This window comes from Anabrus simplex, chromosome 4 (genome assembly GCF_040414725.1).
Source record: "Anabrus simplex isolate iqAnaSimp1 chromosome 4, ASM4041472v1, whole genome shotgun sequence".
Classification (NCBI taxonomy): Eukaryota; Metazoa; Arthropoda; class Insecta; order Orthoptera; family Tettigoniidae; genus Anabrus; species Anabrus simplex.
Genome location: NC_090268.1, coordinates 315702819 through 315726295, shown reverse-complemented (window position 1 = coordinate 315726295; position 23477 = coordinate 315702819). Strand labels below are relative to the sequence as shown.

General features: G+C 42.0%; 1 protein-coding gene across 1 annotated transcript in view; it reads left to right on the top strand.

The window, feature by feature from the left end:
• The first annotated feature begins 1955 nt into the window (after window positions 1-1955).
• LOC136871932 (transcription factor Sox-11) overlaps window positions 1956-23477 on the top strand; it is a 37971-nt gene continuing 16449 nt past the window's right edge. The window contains exon 1 of the mRNA XM_067145667.2: window positions 1956-2310. Within this exon, the coding sequence (XP_067001768.1) occupies window positions 2191-2310 (120 nt within the window). The 5' untranslated portion in view covers window positions 1956-2190. The remainder of the gene's footprint in view (window positions 2311-23477) is intronic.

Below are 23477 nucleotides of genomic sequence, written 5' to 3'. Positions count from 1 at the left end.
CACGCGCGATATTTCTTAACTTCGGAGAACTCACGGGATCTTGCGTTTCAGCATAGATTTTCACTATTTATATATTATCGCGTGTTTCTGTGCTCGTGGGTAGTGTGATGTACTATGTGTTTATCACGAATAGTGTTTTGGGACAAACACAAATACCTAGTCCTCGAGTCAGAAGAATGAACCAGATGCAAGTAAAATCGAGCCTGAAATCGAGCCTGGGACCCTCTGAACCGAAAATCTCTTGTTGTTGACCATTCAGCCAAAGAGCGGACGATATTATTATTATTATTATTATTATTATTATTATTATTATTATTATTATTATTATTATTATTATTATTATTATTATTATTTCCGCCTCCGTAGCGCAACGGTTAGTGTTATTAGCTGCCGTCCTCGGGGGCCCGGGTTCGATTCCCGCTACTGCCAGTAATTTAAGAATGGCAGGAGGGCTGGTATGTGGTTGAAATGGTACATGCAGCTCACCTCCAATGGGGATGTGACTGAAAAGAGCTGCACCACCTCAGGATGAGGACACGAGTGTATTATTATTATTATTATTATTATTATTATTATTATTATTATTATTATTATTATTATTATTATTATTATTATTATACATGCGCGTTTAACATCCTCTGCTTGGTGTAAATTTTTGTAGACGCCGAAGTGCCGGAAGTGTCCCCTGGAAGACTTCATCATGGTTACTGAGTTTTCTGAACATCGCCTGTGCTTCGATTCTACAACCTCCACAGCATAACCATATGTTATATATACTATGCCTCTATGCGGACTTTAAGTCGTTCCTTCTTAATCACATCGAACCCTGTGTCTCTATCTCAAAACAATAATATCAACGGTTGCATCAGCGCTATAGTTGCTATAGAGACGCGGATAGACACAAATAAGTGAATATAGAGCTACTGTGTAATTAATAAGGATTCCTAAGTGACTGCGATAATGTCCTTACGTAACCTTGACCTTCCTATCACCAAAATTTAATTTTAGGGAATATTTGTTAAGTTACGGACTTGCAAGCTAAATAAATATAATCATATCAGAGAAAATTAATGTTACCTAAAGTACTTAATCCTCATAATAACAAGAGTATACTACCGTCGAAGCAACTTTTCAACGGAAGAACTCGAGCAAGTAATTAATTCGGTAAGTAAATGATTCACTCGTTAGGAGGTAAATATTATTCCATCACGAGGAGGGAGCGATTACCCACAGTAACAGAAAACTAACAGAAGGATATAAAATAATAATAATAATACACTATAACCTTAGGTTCTCCATGGAGCTATCACCCGGCACTGACATCGTACAGGAATAACGCAGCCTTCAAAATCGTCAGCTGTTCCCCCGCTGTCACAGGTTTCGTGTGTGTGATTGGTGCTGACACCTGCAGGAGAATACTAGAACTAATATTGCCGCCACAAGGTAGCAAACGCTAGATGAGATAAAGCATCACAAGTAACTTGGTCTTCAGTGCGAGTGGGTCGGATATGTTCAACAATATTCAATTGTGGCAAACGCATTTTAATTTGACTATCTTTTGAATATCAACGAAAACAATCGAAAATCAGCTGATTCCATACAATATATGGGTGATATTATTTTGTTCTTGTAGGTCGTACATTATGTTTTGCAGCTTGCTATAATTCATGAATCCGCCAAATTCGGAAGAGTGTATGTTGTTTCTAAGTGTGTGGCATAAATATATCCAATAAGTTTCTGAACTTCCTGAATTAAAGTTTGATATCAGTAGCTCGGGAAGCGAGAGCGGTCTAGCAGTCTCTTCCTAAGCTCGCTGCTTTATTTCAACTGGCGAACCACTTGAAGCCGCCGCTCCTCTCTCCACTGGGATTGGCCGGCGGGCTATAACGTCATGAGTGGGGAGAGAAACAGTAGGGCTTTTGGTTGATATCAACAACATTTGCACGCGGAGCTCAGTCACTGTGTGTGCTGTCAACGGTAAGCATCTGAGTTGGAATGAGTGCGCGGAATTTGTATCGCCACGGGAGAACCCCGCAAGCGTAGTGCCCGCAGAGTATACATAAGAGACTTGATATATATAGAGAGAGACGATTGCAAGTGTGTTCTATCGTATTGGTGGTTTTGTGTGAAGTTTTTAGTTTCTGTTCCAAAAATTATTAATTAATATTGCTATCAGTCGCATCATCAATCATGGTGCCTCAGCAGAATGATTCAAGCCGCTCCAATAGTCCTACCTCCAGTGGAATACCATTGTTTGGATCTCAACTTATTAACAAAAATTCGTCCACTCCGTACACTGATGCTACTCAGGTGAGTCTCAGTTATTTACTTCCCTAGTAACAGTGATAGGTGCTGAAGGACAGAAAGTAACCCATGTATCAAATCCATCGTCTTCTCATTCTGTAGTCAGCGTGTGTTATCATTCGGAAGTCGATTTCGTTTTCCCTAGAAATTTTATTTGCATACTTACGTTGAGCTTACGGTCCTCTCTCATGTCCTCGGTTGCATGTTTACTGAGGAAAAGTAACTTCAACACTTCGGTTTTCGGAAAAGAACGTCCGCCGAGAAACAAACTGTTAGGACAGACTCTTTATAAAAATAAGGTTCGTCTCACCGGAGTAAACCGACGATTTAAGTTTCCTCGCGGATGTTGTGTGAAGGAATGCCGGAGAAGAGAGACTCCTCAGTTCTGAAAGGGACCCTTTATTAATGCAACAAATCGTCTATTGTAGATAATTAATGACTTGGAATTATTTATGGATAAGAATCGCAATGGACCAACAAGTTAGCGACTTCTTGTGGATGATGTAGTCTTTTACCCACCCTCACATGCGAGTTCATAGAAAGTTATTTACTTTTTTATTATCAGTGTTGATGGGATAGATGTTGTTACTCTAAATCAAATTCTTGCTCCTCCTTGGATTCATCTTGGTATGATATGCGATATTGGTGTTGACCATATTTTTAAGAATAATCCAGGAGGGCTCGTATATTTATTTTATAACACCTTTCGTGCGTTGAAAGGTCTTTGTAAAATAATCTCTGAAAATTTGATTGAACTATCTCTTTTTCCATCAAAATTTAGGGGATGATTGAATGTATTCGTAGGTAAATATTGCTAGTATAACTTGAACCAACCTAATGGGTTAGCTAAGTTGATGTACATTCTGTGACTGCAGTTCTGGCATCATTCGAATTTATCGAAAAAATAACCAGTTAATCGAACTTTGGGTTGGAAATTCACACACTCTTTTAAAAGAATTATACATGTATTTAGTTTTGCTGTCGTTATTTTAAATGCATCTGAATGGGGGGGAAAAAAAAAGATGTGTTTAGTAATTTATGTCATATCACTGTATGGAAGTAAAGACCACGTCCGTCAACTCTTCATTTCATTGCTGCTTTTCTCTGCTTGTATATTGGTAGTTCTCGTATGGTAAACGCCGGTTTATTGGAAACCGATACGAAATGTGACATTTGTAGTGAAACGTAGTCGTAAGAGGCGTATATTTAAAAGTGGTTGTTAGACCTCTGGTGCAGTAGAGATCATGTAGCGATGCTGTTATGTGCGGACTACGCAACTTATTTTCCAGTTCTGGTGTAGACACTAGTCAGAACATAAGTGAAAATGGACTTGATATTTGGATTCGGAAGACTACCGATTCTTACTCGAGTTGAAGGAAATAAGCCAATATATGACTTATTGGGTCGTCTTATATCGATGCGATCGTAATAAGCGTGTGTTACTTGACGCGCGGAACTAGTGAAAGTGACTAGTTCGGAGTTTGCTAAGTACAGCTGCGAAGTCGGTTTCTGCGGCCGTATTCAAGGCTATGTGGCAATAGATACAACTGGCGATTTATAATTCACTTCCGCGTTTTCAATGTGCGTCGCTACATACAGCTCAGGGCCGAAGTTCGCGATTTATTGACAGTTTTCGCGCGCGCCCTCATTGCCAGCGCCAAGTTTGCGCGCAATCAATTTTAGCAGACTATCTGATGGTCATTGCATACAACTTTGTCGTGTTTCGGAAGACTCAGAATCAGTATGTAGTGAAAATTAGGCAATCTCATTTTATACTACCATTTTAACTTGTCTCATTTGAAAGATCTCGTGCGATTTTATACATTTGATAAGTTTTAGTTCAGTTGTGTGGCAAAGGAAACGAAATCACCAGTTTGCGAAATTGTAAGTTTTAGTTTCTTATCCGTGTTAAGGGATAAAATGATTCTGTTACTGTACAAAGTAGGGGCCTTTCTTCTCTAATTCTGACCAAACTTCGTTATCCTTTCAGGCCGCTGCGGTGTCTAGACTTCATTGTTATCCTATTCGTAGTCTGTTGGCAACTTTGAAACCGAATCGACGGAACATCGTGATTTTTTTTTTCATACAGTGGTTGTAGTCTCTCGGAAAACTGATGAGAATCACACATGTGAAACTTGCGTTGAACTTCGATTGCAGGGTGACGACGAAAAGTTTCCTTACGGTGACGGGTAAGTGTTTGAATCAGCCGCGGTTCGAAGAACGTGCGCTAATACCTTTGCCGCTTGGTATTTCCCGTCTGTGATGTATCATTTTAATAGAACGTGAGCTGTCTGGCTGGTCATCGATTTCGAAGACCGTTATTACCGTTCCCGGGTATGCGTATGCGTATCGAAAATATTCCTGTCTAAATGCGGAATTATGGTTGAAATTAGTCAGATGTACTAATGCACGCTTAGAAACTAAACTGTACCTGGTGACAACTATTATTGTATTTTACAAGTGTATATTACGATTGTAGCGCGTCCTTTAGCGTGCCCTTGCGTCTAGTGATATCTTACGTGAGAAGGGATACTACTCCCTCGCTATGCAAAATTATAGTTATTTCATCTTTGTATATTACGATAATGACGTTATCAACAGGTTTGCGGTCACTTACTGAAATATGTTATTCGTCCCTGTAACGATAACTTATAATCCTCCAATGTAATTATTCGTTGGTGTCTTCGTCGTTTTTCGTTATTTTGGTTGTAAAAACTTATAATTATTCGATTCCGTAGTTCGGTCAAGGAGGCATGGAATACCTAATATACAAGACACAAATGTTCAGTTTTCTCAGATTCTTGGAATATGAATTTTGAGGACCGCAGTATGTACCTCTGCGCAAGGTGTCCGAACGACCAAGTAGTGTTGGGTAATATTGGATTTCAGCGAGGTTTCTAGCTAGCTTCTCCGTAATCGATGTGTAATAACCCTTCAACGTTATATGCGAGAGGACGGCGCAATACGACGTGACCGAATCGATACTTGTGTGTTAACTTCTAGAGGGAAGGGGGGTAATTTACCGTTTGCTGCCGTGAAGCAGCACCAACTTCCCCGTAGTTTCAGATTAACATGAATATCAACATTTTTATATGACCGGTGAGTCAAAATAAATTGAAGTGGGTTAGACCCCTTCTCGATATAATTCAAGTTTGTAAGCACTGTACTATGAGGGCTAAGTTTGACAATTCTGCCCTGCATGGACTCCTTAGAAGAGAGTAATAGAGTGCATTCTGACAAGAGTAGTTAGGTCCCCGTGCTCCGAGTGAGATTTCCACGATAATTAGACGCCGAAAAGCCAGTTGATCTTGCAATGATTGTTGCTACTAGTAGGACTTTTCGATGAATGTACGCAGTTCATCGGTTTTGAATCATATAACGTCTGCAATAGAGGGAGATATTTCCTAAAATATTCAGTTTTTCGGAACTGATGGTTTAACCAAAATTTTAACCTAAATGTAACACACAAGATAATGGCGAAGGAGGTGAATTTTCATATTAGTCATCACATTATTTGAAAATTTGGCAGATAGTTGTTAAGAATAACTTAATAAATGAGCACATTATATTAGACAGTGTTTTAGTGTGTGGGAAGGGAGGAGGGGGGATACATCAGTTGAAAACTACATCTGCTCCGGACTCGGAACCAGAATCCACCCGATAGCTTGTCAGGGCTGCTACCTGAATGAAGCAGCAGGGTTAAGTTACACTGTAGTTGCAGGGGCTGATCTATTGAGAAAAGGAGACTATATGTTCAGTGTCTGTTGCACGATATAGTTTTCGTATTCGTCACTGGTGTATAATTAAATGCGCACCTGATGATGCCATAATTGCATCTATAGCCCTCGCTGGTGAATTAGGTTTGGCGCTACTTTACTAGCAACTGTGTGGACAGGAATGCAATACGAGATTGGTCGAACAGACTGAAGATTCATCGCCATTCTTCCCGTAATATCTGAATGAACTATTTAGCAATTTGAAGAAATATTGCCACATTTGTACAGCATAATCGTCAACAGTTGCAGATGTTACGAGCTCCTGATCAGTGGCTCAGATTACATTGAAGTAATTGTTATCTGAAATCGAGTAAAGAATGCAGGTGCCAGTCATCATCAGATATGTTTTAACGATACGCGAATTCGTGTTGTACGTGAAGTCAGCAAGCAATGAATTTTCTTATAGAAATTGAGTCAGTGATATTAAGTACGCATTTATTAGTCAACCTAGTTAACACGGTGGTGATGTCCTATTACAGTAGCCCTTGGCATTTTCTTTTGCACTCCGGTGGCAGGTGTTTTGTTCAATTCAAGGACAAACGCAGACTTCCGTAGCTCATGTCCATACGCTGTCCTTGTAAGAAGCGGGATACGGGCTAGCTCGTGCATAATTCCATCTAAACCGAATCAGTAAGACATGTTAATACTGTAGTAATATATTTATGTTGGCAGTCATCCTTGTAAGTCTTGAGCTCGCGTGGAGAGAAAATTTGTTCTTCGTTGACATTTGCTACTTTGCACGATGAATTATCCGATACGGTTAATGATAAATCGCTGTGCTACACTGAAGAGAAAGCGTTTTAATTTCTTAAAATTAGATTATGGCTCTTGCATACTGTTTCTCAAAGGTATTCGCCGTCAAAATCTATCCCACTTGGTATCAACTGCATAACGTTTTGAAGTTGTATTGTCTCGTCAGTTAGAATTCAAACATTTTGTTTTGAATTGCATGTGGTTGAATGTTACAGTATCAGATATCATCCCCGTGGCGAACTATGTGCGTAGTCCCATGTTCAGGAAAGTATTGGATTTCTGAATGATCCGACTTTTAGACGTGGTGTAGGAGGATCATGTGTGAATAGTCGCCGGGGAATTCGTTGGATGACAAAACTTAGAGATGTTAGTTACTGTATGTTATGAGGATTGAACAGCTTATCATAATGACGGACACAGGGAACTGTATTATTTGGCAGAGTAGAATAAATAACAGCTGGCAGTGTAATAAGAAGCGCGATGGAGCAGGATTAACCACACTTTGGATAGTCACCATGGCCCAGGATTTAACCAGTGGACTTTGATTACCTAGTCTCGAAATGGTAAGCTTGTATTGCTATGAAGATTGGCCAAATGTAATTAGTTACTGGAACTATTCTCGCTTCGAACGTGCATTTCCTTGCCAGTCGTGCTAGAGGAGCCCACTGGGTTAGTGAACTACTCAGAAGAACATTCGTTTTGATTATTATGTTGTGATATATGTGCTGGTAACACGATAAATTTTTAGATGATGTTAGTCCACATAAATGCTACGATCCTGTCGACAAGCACTGTACTGCAGTCATGCAGTAAGTCTCAACCGATGAATTCTGTCGGGGCGGGCGAAGTAGTATATCTTGCGCAGCTCTAGCATAAGGTTGTTTGAAACTCTACTGCACTTGAAGATGATCATTTTGTAGGTCCGCTAACAGTTGATTCACTTATTTAGTTGGTACATATGTATTATCGCGTGAGAATTATTATGTCTGGAAGGTCAACCAAGTGTAACTTGCTTCACAACAGGTGTGCTGTATTTAATGTACACAAACCAGGGTATGGCTCAGGAAAGTTTTCGCTTCCACTTGATCTTTTCTTTCGCACTGTTCTCAGCTCTCCTTTTCAACAGTCTCTGTTCTTACAAAATACTGTAATGCTAAAGTCTTTCTTAATTTGATAGTTGAAAGAGCAATTTTATCACGCATATAGTAATTATTTTGCTAACATATAAGTGCTGGTAGAAATAATAGATGGAACTGGTATAATTTACTTGGTGACCAGATCACTCGTTTCCTGTATGTGTTCTGAATTTGATTGTAAAGAAGCGGTAGCGACGGACCGGCTGTAAGTGGATATATATATATATATATATATTTTTTTTTTTTACTCTTCTACTTCATTACAAACAAGAGGAGTCTACCGATACCTCTTATTCATTTGAACTGTTGTCCGACTCGTTGGCTGAATGGTCAGTGTACTGGCCTTCGGTTCAGATAGTCCCGGGTTCGATTCCCGGCCGGGTCGGGGATTTTAAGCTTAACTGGTTAATTCCAATGGCCCGGGGGCTGGGTGTTTGTGCTGTCGTGGGGAGGCTACATCTTCAACATCCCTGCAACTCACACACAACACTATCTTTCACCACAATAACACGCAGTCACCTACAAATGGCAGATCCCGCCCACCCTCATCGGAGGGTCTGCCTTACTAGGGCTGCACTCGGCTAGAAATAGCCGCACACGAAAAATTTGAACTGTTTTTTATGTCCTAAGATTACAGTTTTGAACTTTCAGACATTTACCTGTCCCGCCCATGTCAAAGATTGTACTTCTCTCGATGGGACAGTGCGTCATCTCGAAATTCTAGGTTCTGCTATCAGTTCTGCAGAGTATACGCGAAGTTCCACCCTTCCTCCCGGGGAAATGCAGGGGTAGTACCGGATTTTGAGGAGCAGCCTTCCCAAACCTACGTAGGTCTATACTCTGGTATTAGTCCAGTTCCGCAGACTGTCGTACAGAAGTATCATACTGACTGCCAAAGATGGACGACATCTCAGTCCTACTCCGGCGTTTATGGTGAAGTTACAATTGTAACTTTCATTTTACATTCGCCCATTTCCACAAATAGAATTAATAATATTCCAGTATGATAACGTGATAACGCAGTCTTAAAGCTTCACCGTATTAGCTACTGGTATGATTATGGTTAGTTCACTAGTACATGTCACATTTCTGTTGAATATATCCAGCAAGTGATATTGGAAACTTAAGCGCGGTTGTTTTTACGAAGGAATGATTATGAAATATAGTGTGGTTTACAGATTCTAATAAGAGACGAGCGGGATGTTGTATTGTCTGACAAAAGGTAAAAAAAAAACACATTACAATAGAGATAATTGGATATAGTAAGAGTTCTCACTGCAGAAGGAATTAAAATTAAGTGTAGGACTTTTTTTTTATACGATTCGCCGTACGTCGCACCGACACAGATAGGTCGTATGGCGACGATGGGATAGGAAAGGGCTAGGAGTGGAAAGGGAATGACCAAGCCCTTAAGTTACAGCCCGAGCGTTTGCTTCGTGTACACATGGAAAACTACCTTCAGGGCTGTCGACAGTGGGATTCGAACCCACTGTCTCCCGAATGCAAGCTGACAGCTACGTGACACAAACAGCGCAGACAGCCACTCGCTCGGATTTAGGACATTCTTGCACTCGAAACCATGACCACCCTCATCATTAGATGATGTAACTATTATTAATTTTTCACTGACCATCGATTCTTACGAGGAGTACTGGAATATTAAACTTCGGATAGCGTAATCAGTGGTATTATCCCTCACCTCTCATCATGCTACGATCGATGAGTACTAGACACTTTTTAGAGGCAAATTCCAGGCGTCTTATGTTGATCGCTTTGCCCCATTTGACCTTGCTTTCGTATCCTGCTGAGCGACTAGTCTAAACTTGTCGAATGCGTTTCGTCCCACGCAATCGGACAGACTATTGCTACTGCAAGTTGTAACGGACACTGACGAGAACCTTGTAGATTATGAAATTTTATTAGAATGACGTGCAGTCAACGGACTTGAATCCGGTTCTTCAGGTAGACGCCCCTAACCCCGGTAGCCGGGTCGGTCATGCTAAATCTAATTGATATGCACTACAGGAATTGGGTAGATATCTTCTACATAGGCGGCAGAAAGGTTACCCCTGATCGTTAGTCATTTTGACACGTCCAAGAACTTACGTTGTTAACTTTTATACTTATTGCCTGTTAACGGCTACATGCTGTTTGTATGCCCTTAGTGAGTCTAGGCATTGGATTCTTATCTTTAGTAACTGAGTAACATTTTCAGTTGAATTTCTATCAATTACTGTTGTAAAAAATTTGAAAAAATTAGTTTTATGTTTGGTTGGTTATTTTTCATGATGTGTTGCGTTTGTAACAGTACTACCAAGTTGGTATAATCAACAGTTATTCTTCCGGTTGGAAGCAGAAGTAGGGATGTGGATTGCACTTCCTTGAGGTCATAGTACTTCTTCGGGCGGGTAAAATGATCTAAGGTTAGGAGTGAAGAGTAAGCGAGAAATGTCATGGGGGTTGAAAATTAATGAGGAGTGGTGGTAGAGTAGGGGTGATAGTGCTACTGTTCACTCTCAGTTGGAACGGCAAGTTGAACGTCATTTGACACGATAATTTTTTCGTTTCTTTTCCCACACGCTGGTAGACTCGCTCGTGCAAACTGGACGTGTTTTACAGTCGGATGCCTATCCTGACGCCAAATCTATGTGGAGGTATATAATCACTATTGTGTGTTCCGGGCTGACAAAATAGGTTAGCTCAGCGGAGTTAAAGAGTTCGATCTCCGTGTCGGTACATTTAGCCTGCGGGACAAAACTCCAGCTTCTCGGTGTCTCCGCAAACCGTAATGTAGTTTGTGGGACGTTAAGTCAATAACATTACAGTTGCGTGTTTCGAGAGGTGTGTATTGAGAAACAACCAGTCCCCGAGCCGGAGGAAGTATCTAAATGCGCTGTAATCTTTGACCTGGCCAGAAATCGAACTCGAGACCCTCTGAACTGAAGGCCACGACACTGACCACTTAACGAAGAAGCCAGACTCCACTTAATACAGTGACAGCCTTGAATTAATCCTCTATCTTTGTGGGTGGTGTGATCATGTTTTAAAAACTACGATTTGCCTTACGTCGCAGCAACACGGAGGTCTTACGGGCAATGGGATAGGAAAGGGCTTGGAGCTGGAGAGAAGCGACTGTGCTGTTTATTGCGTGGTGTGAAAATGGAAATTTTAGAAAACTATCTTCAGAGCTGTCAACAGTGAGAATCGAACTCACTATCTTCCAAATGCTAGCTGACGGCTACGTGACCCAAACTACGCAGCCATTCGCTCGGTTATGTGGCCAGTACTACCTTGTAACTGGCCTTCACTAGTCCTCCTCCCTGTAAAGCATAACCGTAGATATTCTTGCCAATGCCTGTGTACCGAGAAGTAGTCTGAGAAACCTGATATTGTTGCGAGAGTTTACAGACTTCGTCTAGAAGCGTGTATGAAATAAAATAGTGTTCCTACCGACAATACATTATCTAAGAATGTAGTAGAGGAATTGCGGCGGATTGACTATGCACGGTATACGTCATTTTCCATATTGGTAACATCGCGAGTTCGGAAGTGGGTCCCCTGTTAGTGGCCCCTGGTCTGGTAATGGCCATTTGCTTACGGGCCTCGGGGAGCGATGCTACAGGTCGTTGTGCCGGCTTAGTGCACGTGTAAAACAACGTAGTGCGTGGGAGTAGTGAATCACAACAGGCGACAGTCGGTCTAGCGCTAGGCTTATCAGGCAAACAGCCTCCTTGTCAGGGGCCCCTGTTCAATATTTGGCTTTCAGAGTGCTCTTGATATGACATGGCTTTCATCTTCCTTTATTTAATGGGATGCGTATCTTAGTTCTGGTCTATAGAGGCCACTAAAAACGGAGGTAAAGTAATAATACGGGTAACTTATTTCAGGAATACAGATTCCTAAAAAAGCAAACTTGGTAGTCCTGAAGACAAGACGCAGTGTGTTGCATTTTGTGGTTTAGTTCTTACGTGAGAGATACGTAAAAGTATCTGCGTAGTCCCCCGAGCAAATTCATTGATCTGCACTTTCAGCTTTTTATCATGATCATACTGGCGTATTTTTAATTTTTCCCCGTCCCTAGAAGGCATATTTTCCAGCCGGGAGATACTGGGTTCGAATCCCACTGTCGGCAGCCCTGAAGATGGTTTTCCGTGGTTTCCCACTTTCACACCAGGCTGTACCTTAATTAAGGCTACGGCCGCTTCCTTCCAACTCCTAGGCCTTTCCTATCTCATCGTCGTCATAAGACCTATCTGTGTCGAAGCGACGTAAAGCAACTAGCAAAAAAAAGGGCATATTTGTACATTCCCATCCGTGGTATAAACAGTGCCGTTATTCTTCCATGGTGCTTGTGGAATTTGCATTAGAACGAAATTGCAACAGTGATGACCGTCGTTAGAAATCCACAATACCTACCGTAATATTTCTAAAAACATTGTATACAAGTTTAAAATGTTTATTATCTGTATTTGAAGAGAATTTAATTAATAAACTAATACTTTTCGCAGCTTCTTACACGAGTTAGTTGTAAGTCGTTGATTGTGTAAACTATTATGTTCTTAACATTCGTTATGTTGTTAAAATGTTTCGAGCAAGCATTGTAGAATTTTACGTTAGTTTTGTCATGTACAGTAGTTGTGGCACATGGGAACGTTATTAAAGCAGATAGTATCAAAGAAACCAATCTCATGAGGAGCTAGAAAGTCGTTTTGTCGTATGAGTGACATCTTTGCTTTTGGCTGTCATTCGTCTCTTGATGCCAGTTTGAAGTTATGACGAGGACCTCTTCTTAGCCTTTCATGAACAGTGAGTGGGGGAAGATATCACTTTAAATACCGCCCTGTATTCACAGTACATTCACATCTATCAATTAAAGACACAGCAAACCTTCAAGGATTTGTTTGCAAGAAATTAATGCCTTACGGACGACATCATGGGCACCCCAAGTGGAACTGCTGGATACGCACGTTCGACTTCGGGACAGGTGCTGCTCTTATATCAACTGGCGGCTACAATTTGAATCACGCCTGAAACTCCACGGCCAAATAGATACCTCGCTGCGCTCCTAGAGCGACGCATCAAGTCGGCCGTGAAAACTCTGAGCATAGGGTTCTTATGGCTCAGTTGACGACACGTCACATCTATAACCACCGAAAGTGTGTACAGAAATGCTGCTGACTGAAGGAATCTCATTCGGAACCAGCTGGATGAAGTTACATATAACTAGTTGTTGCTTCGGATTGGGAATACAGTATATATTGAGTGTTTGTTTCTTTCACTGATATGTGTATCACTAATTATTATTTGTGTATGCACGGGCAGTCAAATACATATACAGTATCCAATGTCTGCCTTAAGAAGCGTCTAAAAGGGGGGTCCCCAGGAACTTTCAACTTGGGAGTTTGGATGGGCGACCACGGGGTCTCTAGATCACTTTGGCATTGTTTCTATTTGTGTCTGGCTCTTCAGTTTCAACTTTCCTATCCAACCTCTCTTGGCCAACTGTTGTTCTCTTCCGACCGTGGCGGTATTAGAACGACGCCCTTCGTGGTGTGTCTGTTATGTCGATGCTTTTGTTTTTCAGACGGCCGGACCTCGTTTCTTATGAAGGTGGTTTTCTAGTTGTACTTCTCCTTATTCTTGATCAACACTTGTCAGTGCACATCTGTATCAGCTATCATATTGCAGCTAGCTGAAGCGTCTACACGTGCCATAATGATATTGTCGTAACCTGTGGCTTGCGTCATCCTCGCTGTTATTTACACCCAAACGGTAAACAGAGCCGACTCATAAATGTAGTTTGTGCGATTTTAACGGTTTAATCTACTTAACCATTTGTTTGGAAGGAAATGCATTGAGGACCGAGATTCCTGTTGTTCAACACTTACTATGTTGAGGTCAAATGTTCTGCAGGTCATGTACTTTTTTCTCACAGTCTGAATTATAATTGAGATCGTAGTTTCTTACAGCTTTACTCGTGACAGCGCAACTTACATTGCAAGGTGAATAGGAGCCTTCCTAACGGGCCTTCCCCGTGGTCTACCGTGAGATACTTTACATAATAACAATAATAATTTGTGATACTTCCATATATTATTTTTATGCAGCCACTTACTGTTAATATCGAAATCATAGTCACAGCAACTGCGCAGCACGTGGAATTCGGGCCACAGAGACGTGATTTTTCATTTCAAAAATTCCACGATCATTGGCCGGGATTTGAACCGTGGCTGCCTTGGTGAGAAGTCAGTGTTACTCCCACTCAGCTATCCACCTTCCTCCTCCTCCTCCTCCTCCTCCTCCTTTGGACTGAGGATTGGAATGGGTGTACTCAGCCTCTTGAAATTAAGATTTAAGGTGTTTAAAAAAAAACATATATATGAGGAGAGGTAATAATAATAATTTCGTGTGGCTATTTCTAGTCGGGTGCAGCCCTCGTAAGGTAGACCTTCCGCTGAGGGTGGGCGGTATCTGCCATGTGTAGGTAACTGCGTGTTACAGTGTTGTGTGTGGTATGTGAGTTGCAGGGATGTAGGGGACAGCACAAATACCCAGCCCCCGAGCCACAGGAATTAACCAATGAAGGTTAAAATCCCCGACCCGGCCGGGAATCTAACCCGGAACCCTCCGAACCGAAGGCCAGTACGTTGACCATTCAGCCAACGAGTCGGACATGAAGGGAGGTGAACACGGTAATGGTAGCGACGAAGCCCAAGCAGTACTGCTGTGGATGTTACGCTGACCACTTAATATCTACAGGCCGTCTGGCTGGGCAGCCGTGATTTCGACAAGTCAAGGCCAAAAAAGAGGCTTTATGTTTTTTTAACCTGTGTAATGAAAGGCAAGCGATACACTCCGATATCTGCTGGCCACCTGACGTGGCAAGAGGCTTTCGATGATTATACGCGCGATGGCAGTAATTACCGAGAGAGTTGTCCGCGTGGTTAGTGTCCCATAGCTATGATGTTGCACTCGGCAGATAGTGGGTTTGAATCCATGGTTTCCCATTTTCACTCAGTGCTGTACCTTAAGTTCACGGCCGCTCCCTTCCCAATCCTTGCCTTTTCCTATCCTTGCGTGGCCAAAAGCATCCAATATGTTAGTGCGACGTTGAACCACCAGTCAAACAAGAAGAAAAAGAAAAGGAAGGATGGGATAATTGACAAGAGTGTGGTTTTGATTATACCTCAGATCGGTTGCATTTAGTGGCTTTACGTCGCACCGACACAAATAGGTCTTATGGCGACGATGGGATAGGAAAGGCCTAGGAGTTGGAAGGAAGCGGCCGTAGCCTTAATTAAGGTACAGCCTGGTGTGAAAGTGGGAAACCACGGAAAACCATCTTCAGGGCTGCCGACAGTGGGATTCGAACCCACTATCTCCCGGATACAAGCTCACAGCCGCGCGCCTCGCCCTGTTCCCTTGCCCCCCTCTTTGCTGTGATTTCCTTTGCGGCATGTATTATTCAGTCTTACAAAGCGCTAGTATGTTCCCCTGCCAACGACGGTTAGAATCTACCTGTAAAATTGGAAGTATCATCTATATCCAAAACTTGTTTTGATGCGCAACCTTACGTTTCTTGATTGTTTCCACATTTTTGCCCGTAGACATACTTCCGAGCACCACTATAGGGTCTATCCCTTGTCTAATATCGCAATTGTTTTCGTGTCCGGTCTCTTGTATTTTGTGTATTATAAGTTCGCGCGTTTATTTATATTTTAGATCTAGTGCAATAATTGTTTACAGCGTTTCACTTTTTCAAGGTCCACCTCCGTAGCGTAAGCTATTAGCTGCCGTCCTCGGAGGCCCGGGTTCGATTCCCGGTACTGCCAGAAATTAAAAGAATGGTAGGAGGGCTGGTATATGGTTCAGATGGTAGATTAGGAGTGTGCCTGAAAAGAGCTGCGTCACCTCAGGACGATGATACGAATTCACCTACTTTTTCAAGAATTCCAAGGCATAACGGTCTATAATGAAGATGTGTGTGAAGTACAGTATGTAGTATTCTTCGTGTCGTCTCTTGGTATCCAGCTACTAGCGCTTCAGTGGGAGTTTTGCGAACTACTCGTCCTTGCCCATACTCTATATAGCCAGGTGCATTGAGATATTGCAGGAAAGGTCCAGTGTTCACTTGAGCTTTTCGGTTAGATATCGCTTGCCTAATCTGATTTAGTAATAAATGCTTAAAATTTACACATATCATAATTGGCAAAATAAAATGAAATAGAACTCACTCATTCTGAGGCACACAGCTGCTAGGCACACAGTTACAGGTAGGTAATTCGCTTGCTGGGCGACCGAAAGGTCCAGTTTATTAATATTTTATTATCATTATTATTACACTGAAAATCATGACTTCTGAACAAGCCTCCATTTAACATCCTTCAGTTGTAATAGATTTTTAGAGACGCCGGATTAAATTTTTTACGCACCAGTCTATATAAATCTCTCTCCCTCAATAACTTTTGAATGTCAACCGACTGCGCTAGGTCAAAGCAAAGTCAAACCCGTACAGGCCACGAAGGCCCATGAAGGGGTGGAAGGTAAAGGCTTCCACTATCCGTAACCTCGCCACTAGGTGGGGTAGAGTTAGCTATACGCTCTACGCCTGGCCGCCTTTGCCCCCAAGAATTAACCTGGTACTCATTTTCGGTGTAGGCTGACTGAACCTCAGGGCCATGTGCACCCCCGGAAGTGGAAATCTCGTTAAATCCCTAGTGCTTACCACAAAATGATTGAGGAAAGGACATGATGATGATGATGATGAAGAAGAAGGTACTCGCTATACATTCTTTTGCTCGGCTGTTCCACATTTAATTCTACTCATATTAATTATGGTAAATTTTGAGGTACCTTCCTAATGAAATTGGCAAGGAAGTGTTATAATAAGCTCTAAAATTTGCTTTTTAGTAGTTTGCCAGTTACGTCGAGAAAAACCTCTTCGGACTTCCGTGCTGAATAGTACCATACGTACATACTCAGTTCTTTCACCCATGACTGCGATGCTAGTTACAAATGTACGAGCTCTCAACTTATATCTACCTTTATTTAACTGCCAAGTCACCCATTGTTTTCTGTTTTCGTGAGTTCGAGCTTGACGTTTGACAGTCGACACACAAGACAAAGACTTCTCATAGGCTTGAATGACTTAGGACTTGTAGTGATTAAAACAACTGGAACCTAGAGTTTCAAGTAGAATCCCTAAGTCACGTTGTTTTCTTCCCCGGAGGTCTTCTTTGATACGAAACGCTGCAGTTTCGGTGAAAATATAGACTCACACCTCACAACGACATTACTACCATTGCTTGTCAGAAATTATTTGTAGCATTAATGTAGTTAGGAGGTTTTAAATTCTTGTTTGTGGAATTTTGAGGTCATATTGCGAAATGATTTGCAGTTGTTATGAAAGTTGCACGCACGTACACTTTTTGATTTGTATGTTCTTGATGTAAGTGGTCCTTGTGGTCATACAAGGAAAGTTCCGCCTGTGCTTGTGCCTGGGAGGAATGACATCACGCCCGGAGCGGGTAGCCGGCCTCCTTCAAGGCCTTGTCACTCACACACTTCTCGTCAAGTTCCGCTAAATCATCTGCACCAACTAACTGCTTGCTGGCTTGGCGCTGTGCCACGGTTTCGCGCACCGCGCTGACGGATCAGTTCTCTTTTTGTTTCGTTTTATTTCTAGCGAGGTGCAGTAACGATATAATTCTTTTACCATATAGCGCCATGGATTGCACAAGTTTGCAACTTCTTTCCGCCTATAAATTGTGGTCGTGGTAAATTTAATTACGGTTCGTGGATCTGGAAACTGGTGCATGATTCGCTGAAGTTTCGTTACGTAGTTTTGCTTACAGATTTTTTTTTATTTTATATTTTTACAATTTTGTTTATGTTCCATGGTGGCGGTGGGGTAGGAAAGGGCTGGACTAGGAAGGATGCGGCCAGGGTCTTAATTAAGGTACAATCCCAGCATTTGCCTGCTGTGAAAATGAAACCACGGAAAACCATCTTCATGACTGCTTCCAGTGGGGTTCGAACCCATTATCTCCCGAATGCAAGCTCACAGCTGCGCGCCCCTAACCGCACGGCCATTCGTTCGATGCTCACAGATCTTTTTAAATTTATATTCGAATTTTCTCCCCATTTTGGCCCTAAGGATCAATCAGTCATTAATATGCATTTAGGACTGTCGCTCAGAAGGCAGATATCCTATCAATTGTTCACCTAGGCTTAATTTCCAGTGCGCAATGAAGATGAGAAACATTGACTCAATATGGCATTTTTCTTTCAAAAAGCACGTACTTGCTCATTTAAGAAGGAGGCATTTTACTAAAAATATTTTTTTGTATTTCCCACCTACGCAAACGTGGAAAAATTTCTCCATCCATGTCCTATCTTATATAAGGCTCTATAGTAACCCCGTGGGATGAGCGGATTCATTAATATATTAGTCGGGTTCGTACAATATACATATGTTTTCCTCTTTACCTGCTTTACATCAACACAATTTACGCTGTACAGAGACAGCAGTGCAGCGCTGTCAACTTGATACATTACGGTACATGTTCTGCCATGTAGCTGTTAGGTGCATACACACAGGCACACTTCTGGCAGAGCCGCGACCGCGTTCCCCGAAACTCAGTGACGCACGTGCCCAAGTTTTAATTTGGAAGCACCCAAATAACCTCCTCTCATCCCAGCTGTTCCTGTTCCACAACACGGAATGATAAATAGAGCCAAGTCCGACAGATGAAGGTTACATCTGTCCACAGGGTCCAAGTGGCGGTGCAGCCTTCTTTAAGCCAAGTATCTATCTGTTACAGAAGGAGGCATGATATCAAAGGAAATCCTATGTTCGAAAGATGATCATTGTGCCATAGTTTAGAATAAAGGTGTCTTTCAGCGAGTATGTCAAATGTTGAAATGGTGACGGAACTATTTGTGGCTAGCTGAGCGCCCGTTGGATTTTATCACTAATCGGTGTTTTATATTCGCCCCATCTGGTTGGAAAAACTAAGGACTGTGGTCTGCAAAATAAATTATGATTCCAAGGTGCTCGCTGGATCGAGCGATTGCCCTTCGGTTTAAATGCTGTAACGAGGGAAGGAAAGTTTCTCGACTGCTCTGAAAACATAAATATCATCGAATTCAGAAGAGAACGTATAGATGTCCTGGAAGGGATGAAAAGGAATAGTTAAGCAGGAGAATGGACCAGGCAGATACCGGAGCTGTACTCAGATTACCTTCCCTGTCCTATTCATTTCATCGTCTAAAACTTTATAGGGTAGTGTGACATTAACAGAAGGCAATAAAAAAATAAAAAAAATCAATATTTGCATTTCCTTACCTCAATTCTGACAACAGGAATGTGGAAGCTCTAGTGAAGAAGTCGCGAGCCCCACATACATATAAAAATAGAGGCCTGAAGTTACATCCACTTGTTTGAGATAACTAAAGTATCGTAAGCTATGCCATCACAAATAAACTACGGCTTTATAACCGAGTGGAATAGTGTATGGCTACTAATCGATGCGAACTACGGCGTGATAGACGATTGGTATAGTCACTGGTTACTAATCGAGGCGGCCGTGGTTCGAATCTCATCCAGTGCAGGTGGGATTCTTAAAATGTTAATTTCCCCCCTTTCCCGGCGGTTTGGATTCCACGTAAAACTGGAGGTCCCGTGACTATGATCACTATACTGGCATGTCACATAAAACTACAAGATTCCTCCCTTTAGAACTTAAACTCAAATTAACTGCTTGTTTAAATCTACTGGTCTCGCGAAGCTATGTCCTAACCAAGAATTTTTGAAATGTGCTCCTTGAATTATTGTGCGTAAAATTGTCTGTATTAGAACTGGTTTTGATCTATTCAGTTTCTAATAAATAATGTTATTTGCTTTACGTCCCACTAACTACTTTTACGGTCTTCGGAGATGCCGAGGTGCCGCAATTTAGTCCCGCAGGAGTTCTTTTACGTGCCAGTAAATCTACCGACACGAGGCTGTCGTATTTGAACACCTTCAAATACCACCGGACTGAGCCAGGATCGAACCTGCCAAGTTGGGGTTAGAAGGCCAGCGCCTTAACCGTCTGAGTCACTCAGCCCGGCCCTCTTCAGTTTCAGATTAGATTGCCATCGTTCGTGGATTGGAAAACGCGAATTTGCATTGCTACACTTGGGATTCTGCAGATAATACGCCGGAGAGAGTAGGAGTGCAATCGAGTTAGGTACGCCATACATGACTGAAGAGCTTCTTTGCTGATCGACATTGATACCTTGATACATTGAATTTGGGGCTGATTTGCCCTTCTCATCCGGTTTTTAATCGTAGAACTTTTTATCATATCTGGTGGCATTTTTACTGCCACTAGAATTTCACTTTCTTGGTGTTACAATTGATGACCTAGACAAGATGTCAGAATTTTTTCTCAGAATCGATTTTTTTGGTTTCTTGGTACAGGTCGTGTGCTGTGAGCTTGCATTCGAGAGATGGTAGTTTGAGCCCGATCATCGGCAGACAGCAAGTGTTGATCCTGTCCCTTAATTATGGCCACGGCTGCCTATCTCATCGTTGCAAAAAAAAAAAAAAAGTATCGAAGTCAGTGTGTTGTTAAACGGCTTGCACAATCATAAACTCAGAATATCATGGGGTAGACGGGGAGTGGTTCGAGTTCGAGGCACGAAATATTTCGCCAATCCTCCCCAGTAGTACGTAGCAGACGCTCAATAGTGTTTTATGAATGGCATGATCGTATGAATTTGTTCGGTAAGATGGATTAATAATGTCAGCACAGTTTTCTTGTGTGACAGAAGTGGATATAACTGTCTGATAATTTTCCGTGAAACGATCCAGCATCGATCCAGCAACTTTCTTCGTTGTTATGAATGTATCGGTCGTACACAAACTATTCATAACCTGTTGCATCATTGCTCACGTTACAAGCTGATTCTAGCGGTCACTTATCCGTGCCCTGGTCTCTGTCAGCTGATCGTTGATACAAAGGTTAAGTTCTGACCTACATTTGTTGATAAACAGATGCAAAAATGATTTTTCTTAATCACATCGACACAGATGTGAGAATCACCAAGACAGCTTCATATATTTCTCTCTCGTCTTCGTGTATACTGTACGTGATTCTACGATGAGGCAAGTGCTGAGTAAGCATACACGAGTTACGCATTTGTACACATCTTTCCTGTTGATCAAGCTGCCCCTGTACAGATTGTTTGGAAATAAGCCAAGGTGTCTTCTTGATCATGTATATTGAGTATTCAGCCCGAGGGCTGGTTTGGTCCTCACAATCAGCTGTCATAGACGGCCCAGGCGTCATTCAAGAAGCATACTAAGGAAATGAGTGTGTTTCTCACCGAGCCAGAAGTTGCTATTACATATCCGTTTGCCGAGCTCACTGAAATGCACGCACCAACTGACCCTATTAGCTACATTTCACAACACAGGCTGGCTGCATGGCATTACTGCCTTGCTCATACCTCAATCACTTTCATATCGACAAAGCGCAAGGATAAGACTGAGACAGGTCATTGAAAGTAACAAAGTCGATCTAGTCTATACCGGAAAGATTTAATGCACTGTAGGCATTTCCAGCGGCAGGTACCGGTACTGATATCCAGTAAAATATAAGCTACTTGAAATACATTACACAAAAGTTTTAATTTTTACAGGTTGGTCAACCTTTTACCACCGCCAACATTTTAAGATCTTCCATTTGAGGAAGATGGTGTACGATAAAGGCGTCGGAGCGAGGAGAGGAAATTGCGAAGTTTCAGATGGTCGAAGTGCGAATACTCAGTTTGCGGCTTTCCCGATGATGAGTTTCTTGGTTGCCTTGTTGTAGGCTACTTCCTTGAAACAATCACCACCACTAGTACAGAGGGAATTACAAGCATACACTAGTTAAGCCAGCGCAAAAACAGGCTTCTCCGATCAATGTTCATTGCATAAGAAAAAAACTCAACAGAATTGAGGAATTTGATTTCTTTAGCTCTCCAGAGTAATGAAGTATCAGGTATGTCGAGGCGGAACATTGTAAAAACGTGATTATTTTAAGAGATCTCTTAGCCTCCTAAAACTTAGGTGGTGAGTTCGAAACGGGGAACATTTGAGCAGTGGAGGAATACATTTTTTGTAACTTAAATGTTACAGTTGGATGTGTTTCATAACATTAATGGATATTTCGGTTTTTTTAATCTTTGATGTGTACTATCTGAATATGGACATATAGAACATTAGGAGGTGCATGGCTAGAAATCGAAATTAATTTTTGGAATGCGAGACATTTTGTAATTCTGCGGAAGATATACGAAAATATAGTTCATCTGTATTGAGAAATGTTTGCTATGCATGGTTATGAGCGTAACATGAGGGCTATTAAAGGAGGACATAGTCTGGGTGTGACCTAGTTCGTAGTGCGACATAGTGCAGAAGTTTTTACCCTACCATGTAAGCGAGAATCAAGGATATGAAGGTAAGAATAGGACGAGTGTAGAATAAGTGAAGTGTATGGTGTAACTCTAGTAATAATAATTTCGTGTGGCTATTTCTAGCCGAGTGCAGCCCTTGTAAGGCAGACCCTCCGATGAGGGTGGGCGGCATCTGCCACGTGTAGGTAACTGTGTGTTATTATGGTGGGGGATAGTGTTATGTGCGGTGTGTGAGTTGCAGGGATGTTGGGGACAGCACAAACACCCAGCCCCCGAGCCGTTGGAATTAACCAATGAAAGTTAAAATCTCCGGCCCGACCGGGGATCGAACTCGGGACCCTCTGAACCGAAGGCCAGTACGCTGACCATTCAGCCAACGAGTCGGACTGTAACTCTAGTGATGCTTGTGAATTGATTTACGTTTTTCGGGCCTAATAATCGGGGATCCCTAGGGAATGCTGTCTTTCTGTGAAAGTAGGCCAGGGTCACCAGGCTAGGGATCTACCACGTGCCAAAGGTCATCAAAACAACGGTGTAAATCGTGTTTAGATGTCGCCTGCCTCCTTCTATCCCTGAATAATAACAAACATATGCAAGGCAAGGAGAACTTGACTAGACGTGATTTGTGAGTGGTTATTGGCAACGGGCTGGTGGCTGTTTCCTTCCTCAGCATAGGAATGAATTTACGGTTATTTATTACTAAGAGAGATAGCCACCACGGGAATGAAATATGTAGGCAGTTAGGCGTTCGGACGTCACATTCTGTCTCATTAATGCAATGCAGGAAATGCATCTCCACTCGTATTTGCTATTGTTCGCTTTTAGACGAGGGATTTATGCGCACCTGTTGGAAGTGCTGAAGTATATGCATACTTTTTTCCCTTGGATTCTAGTTTTCTTCCCATATCGTACGTTACAACTGCCAGGGGCTACACCATTCAACATCAGTTTGGTACCCAAAGACAGAAGGGGTCATCGGAAGCATGCGAAAAAAAAACAACAGAAAACAGTGCTTAGCTCTTTGCCCAGCCGCATTTACCGCCGGGAATTTCCCCAGTAC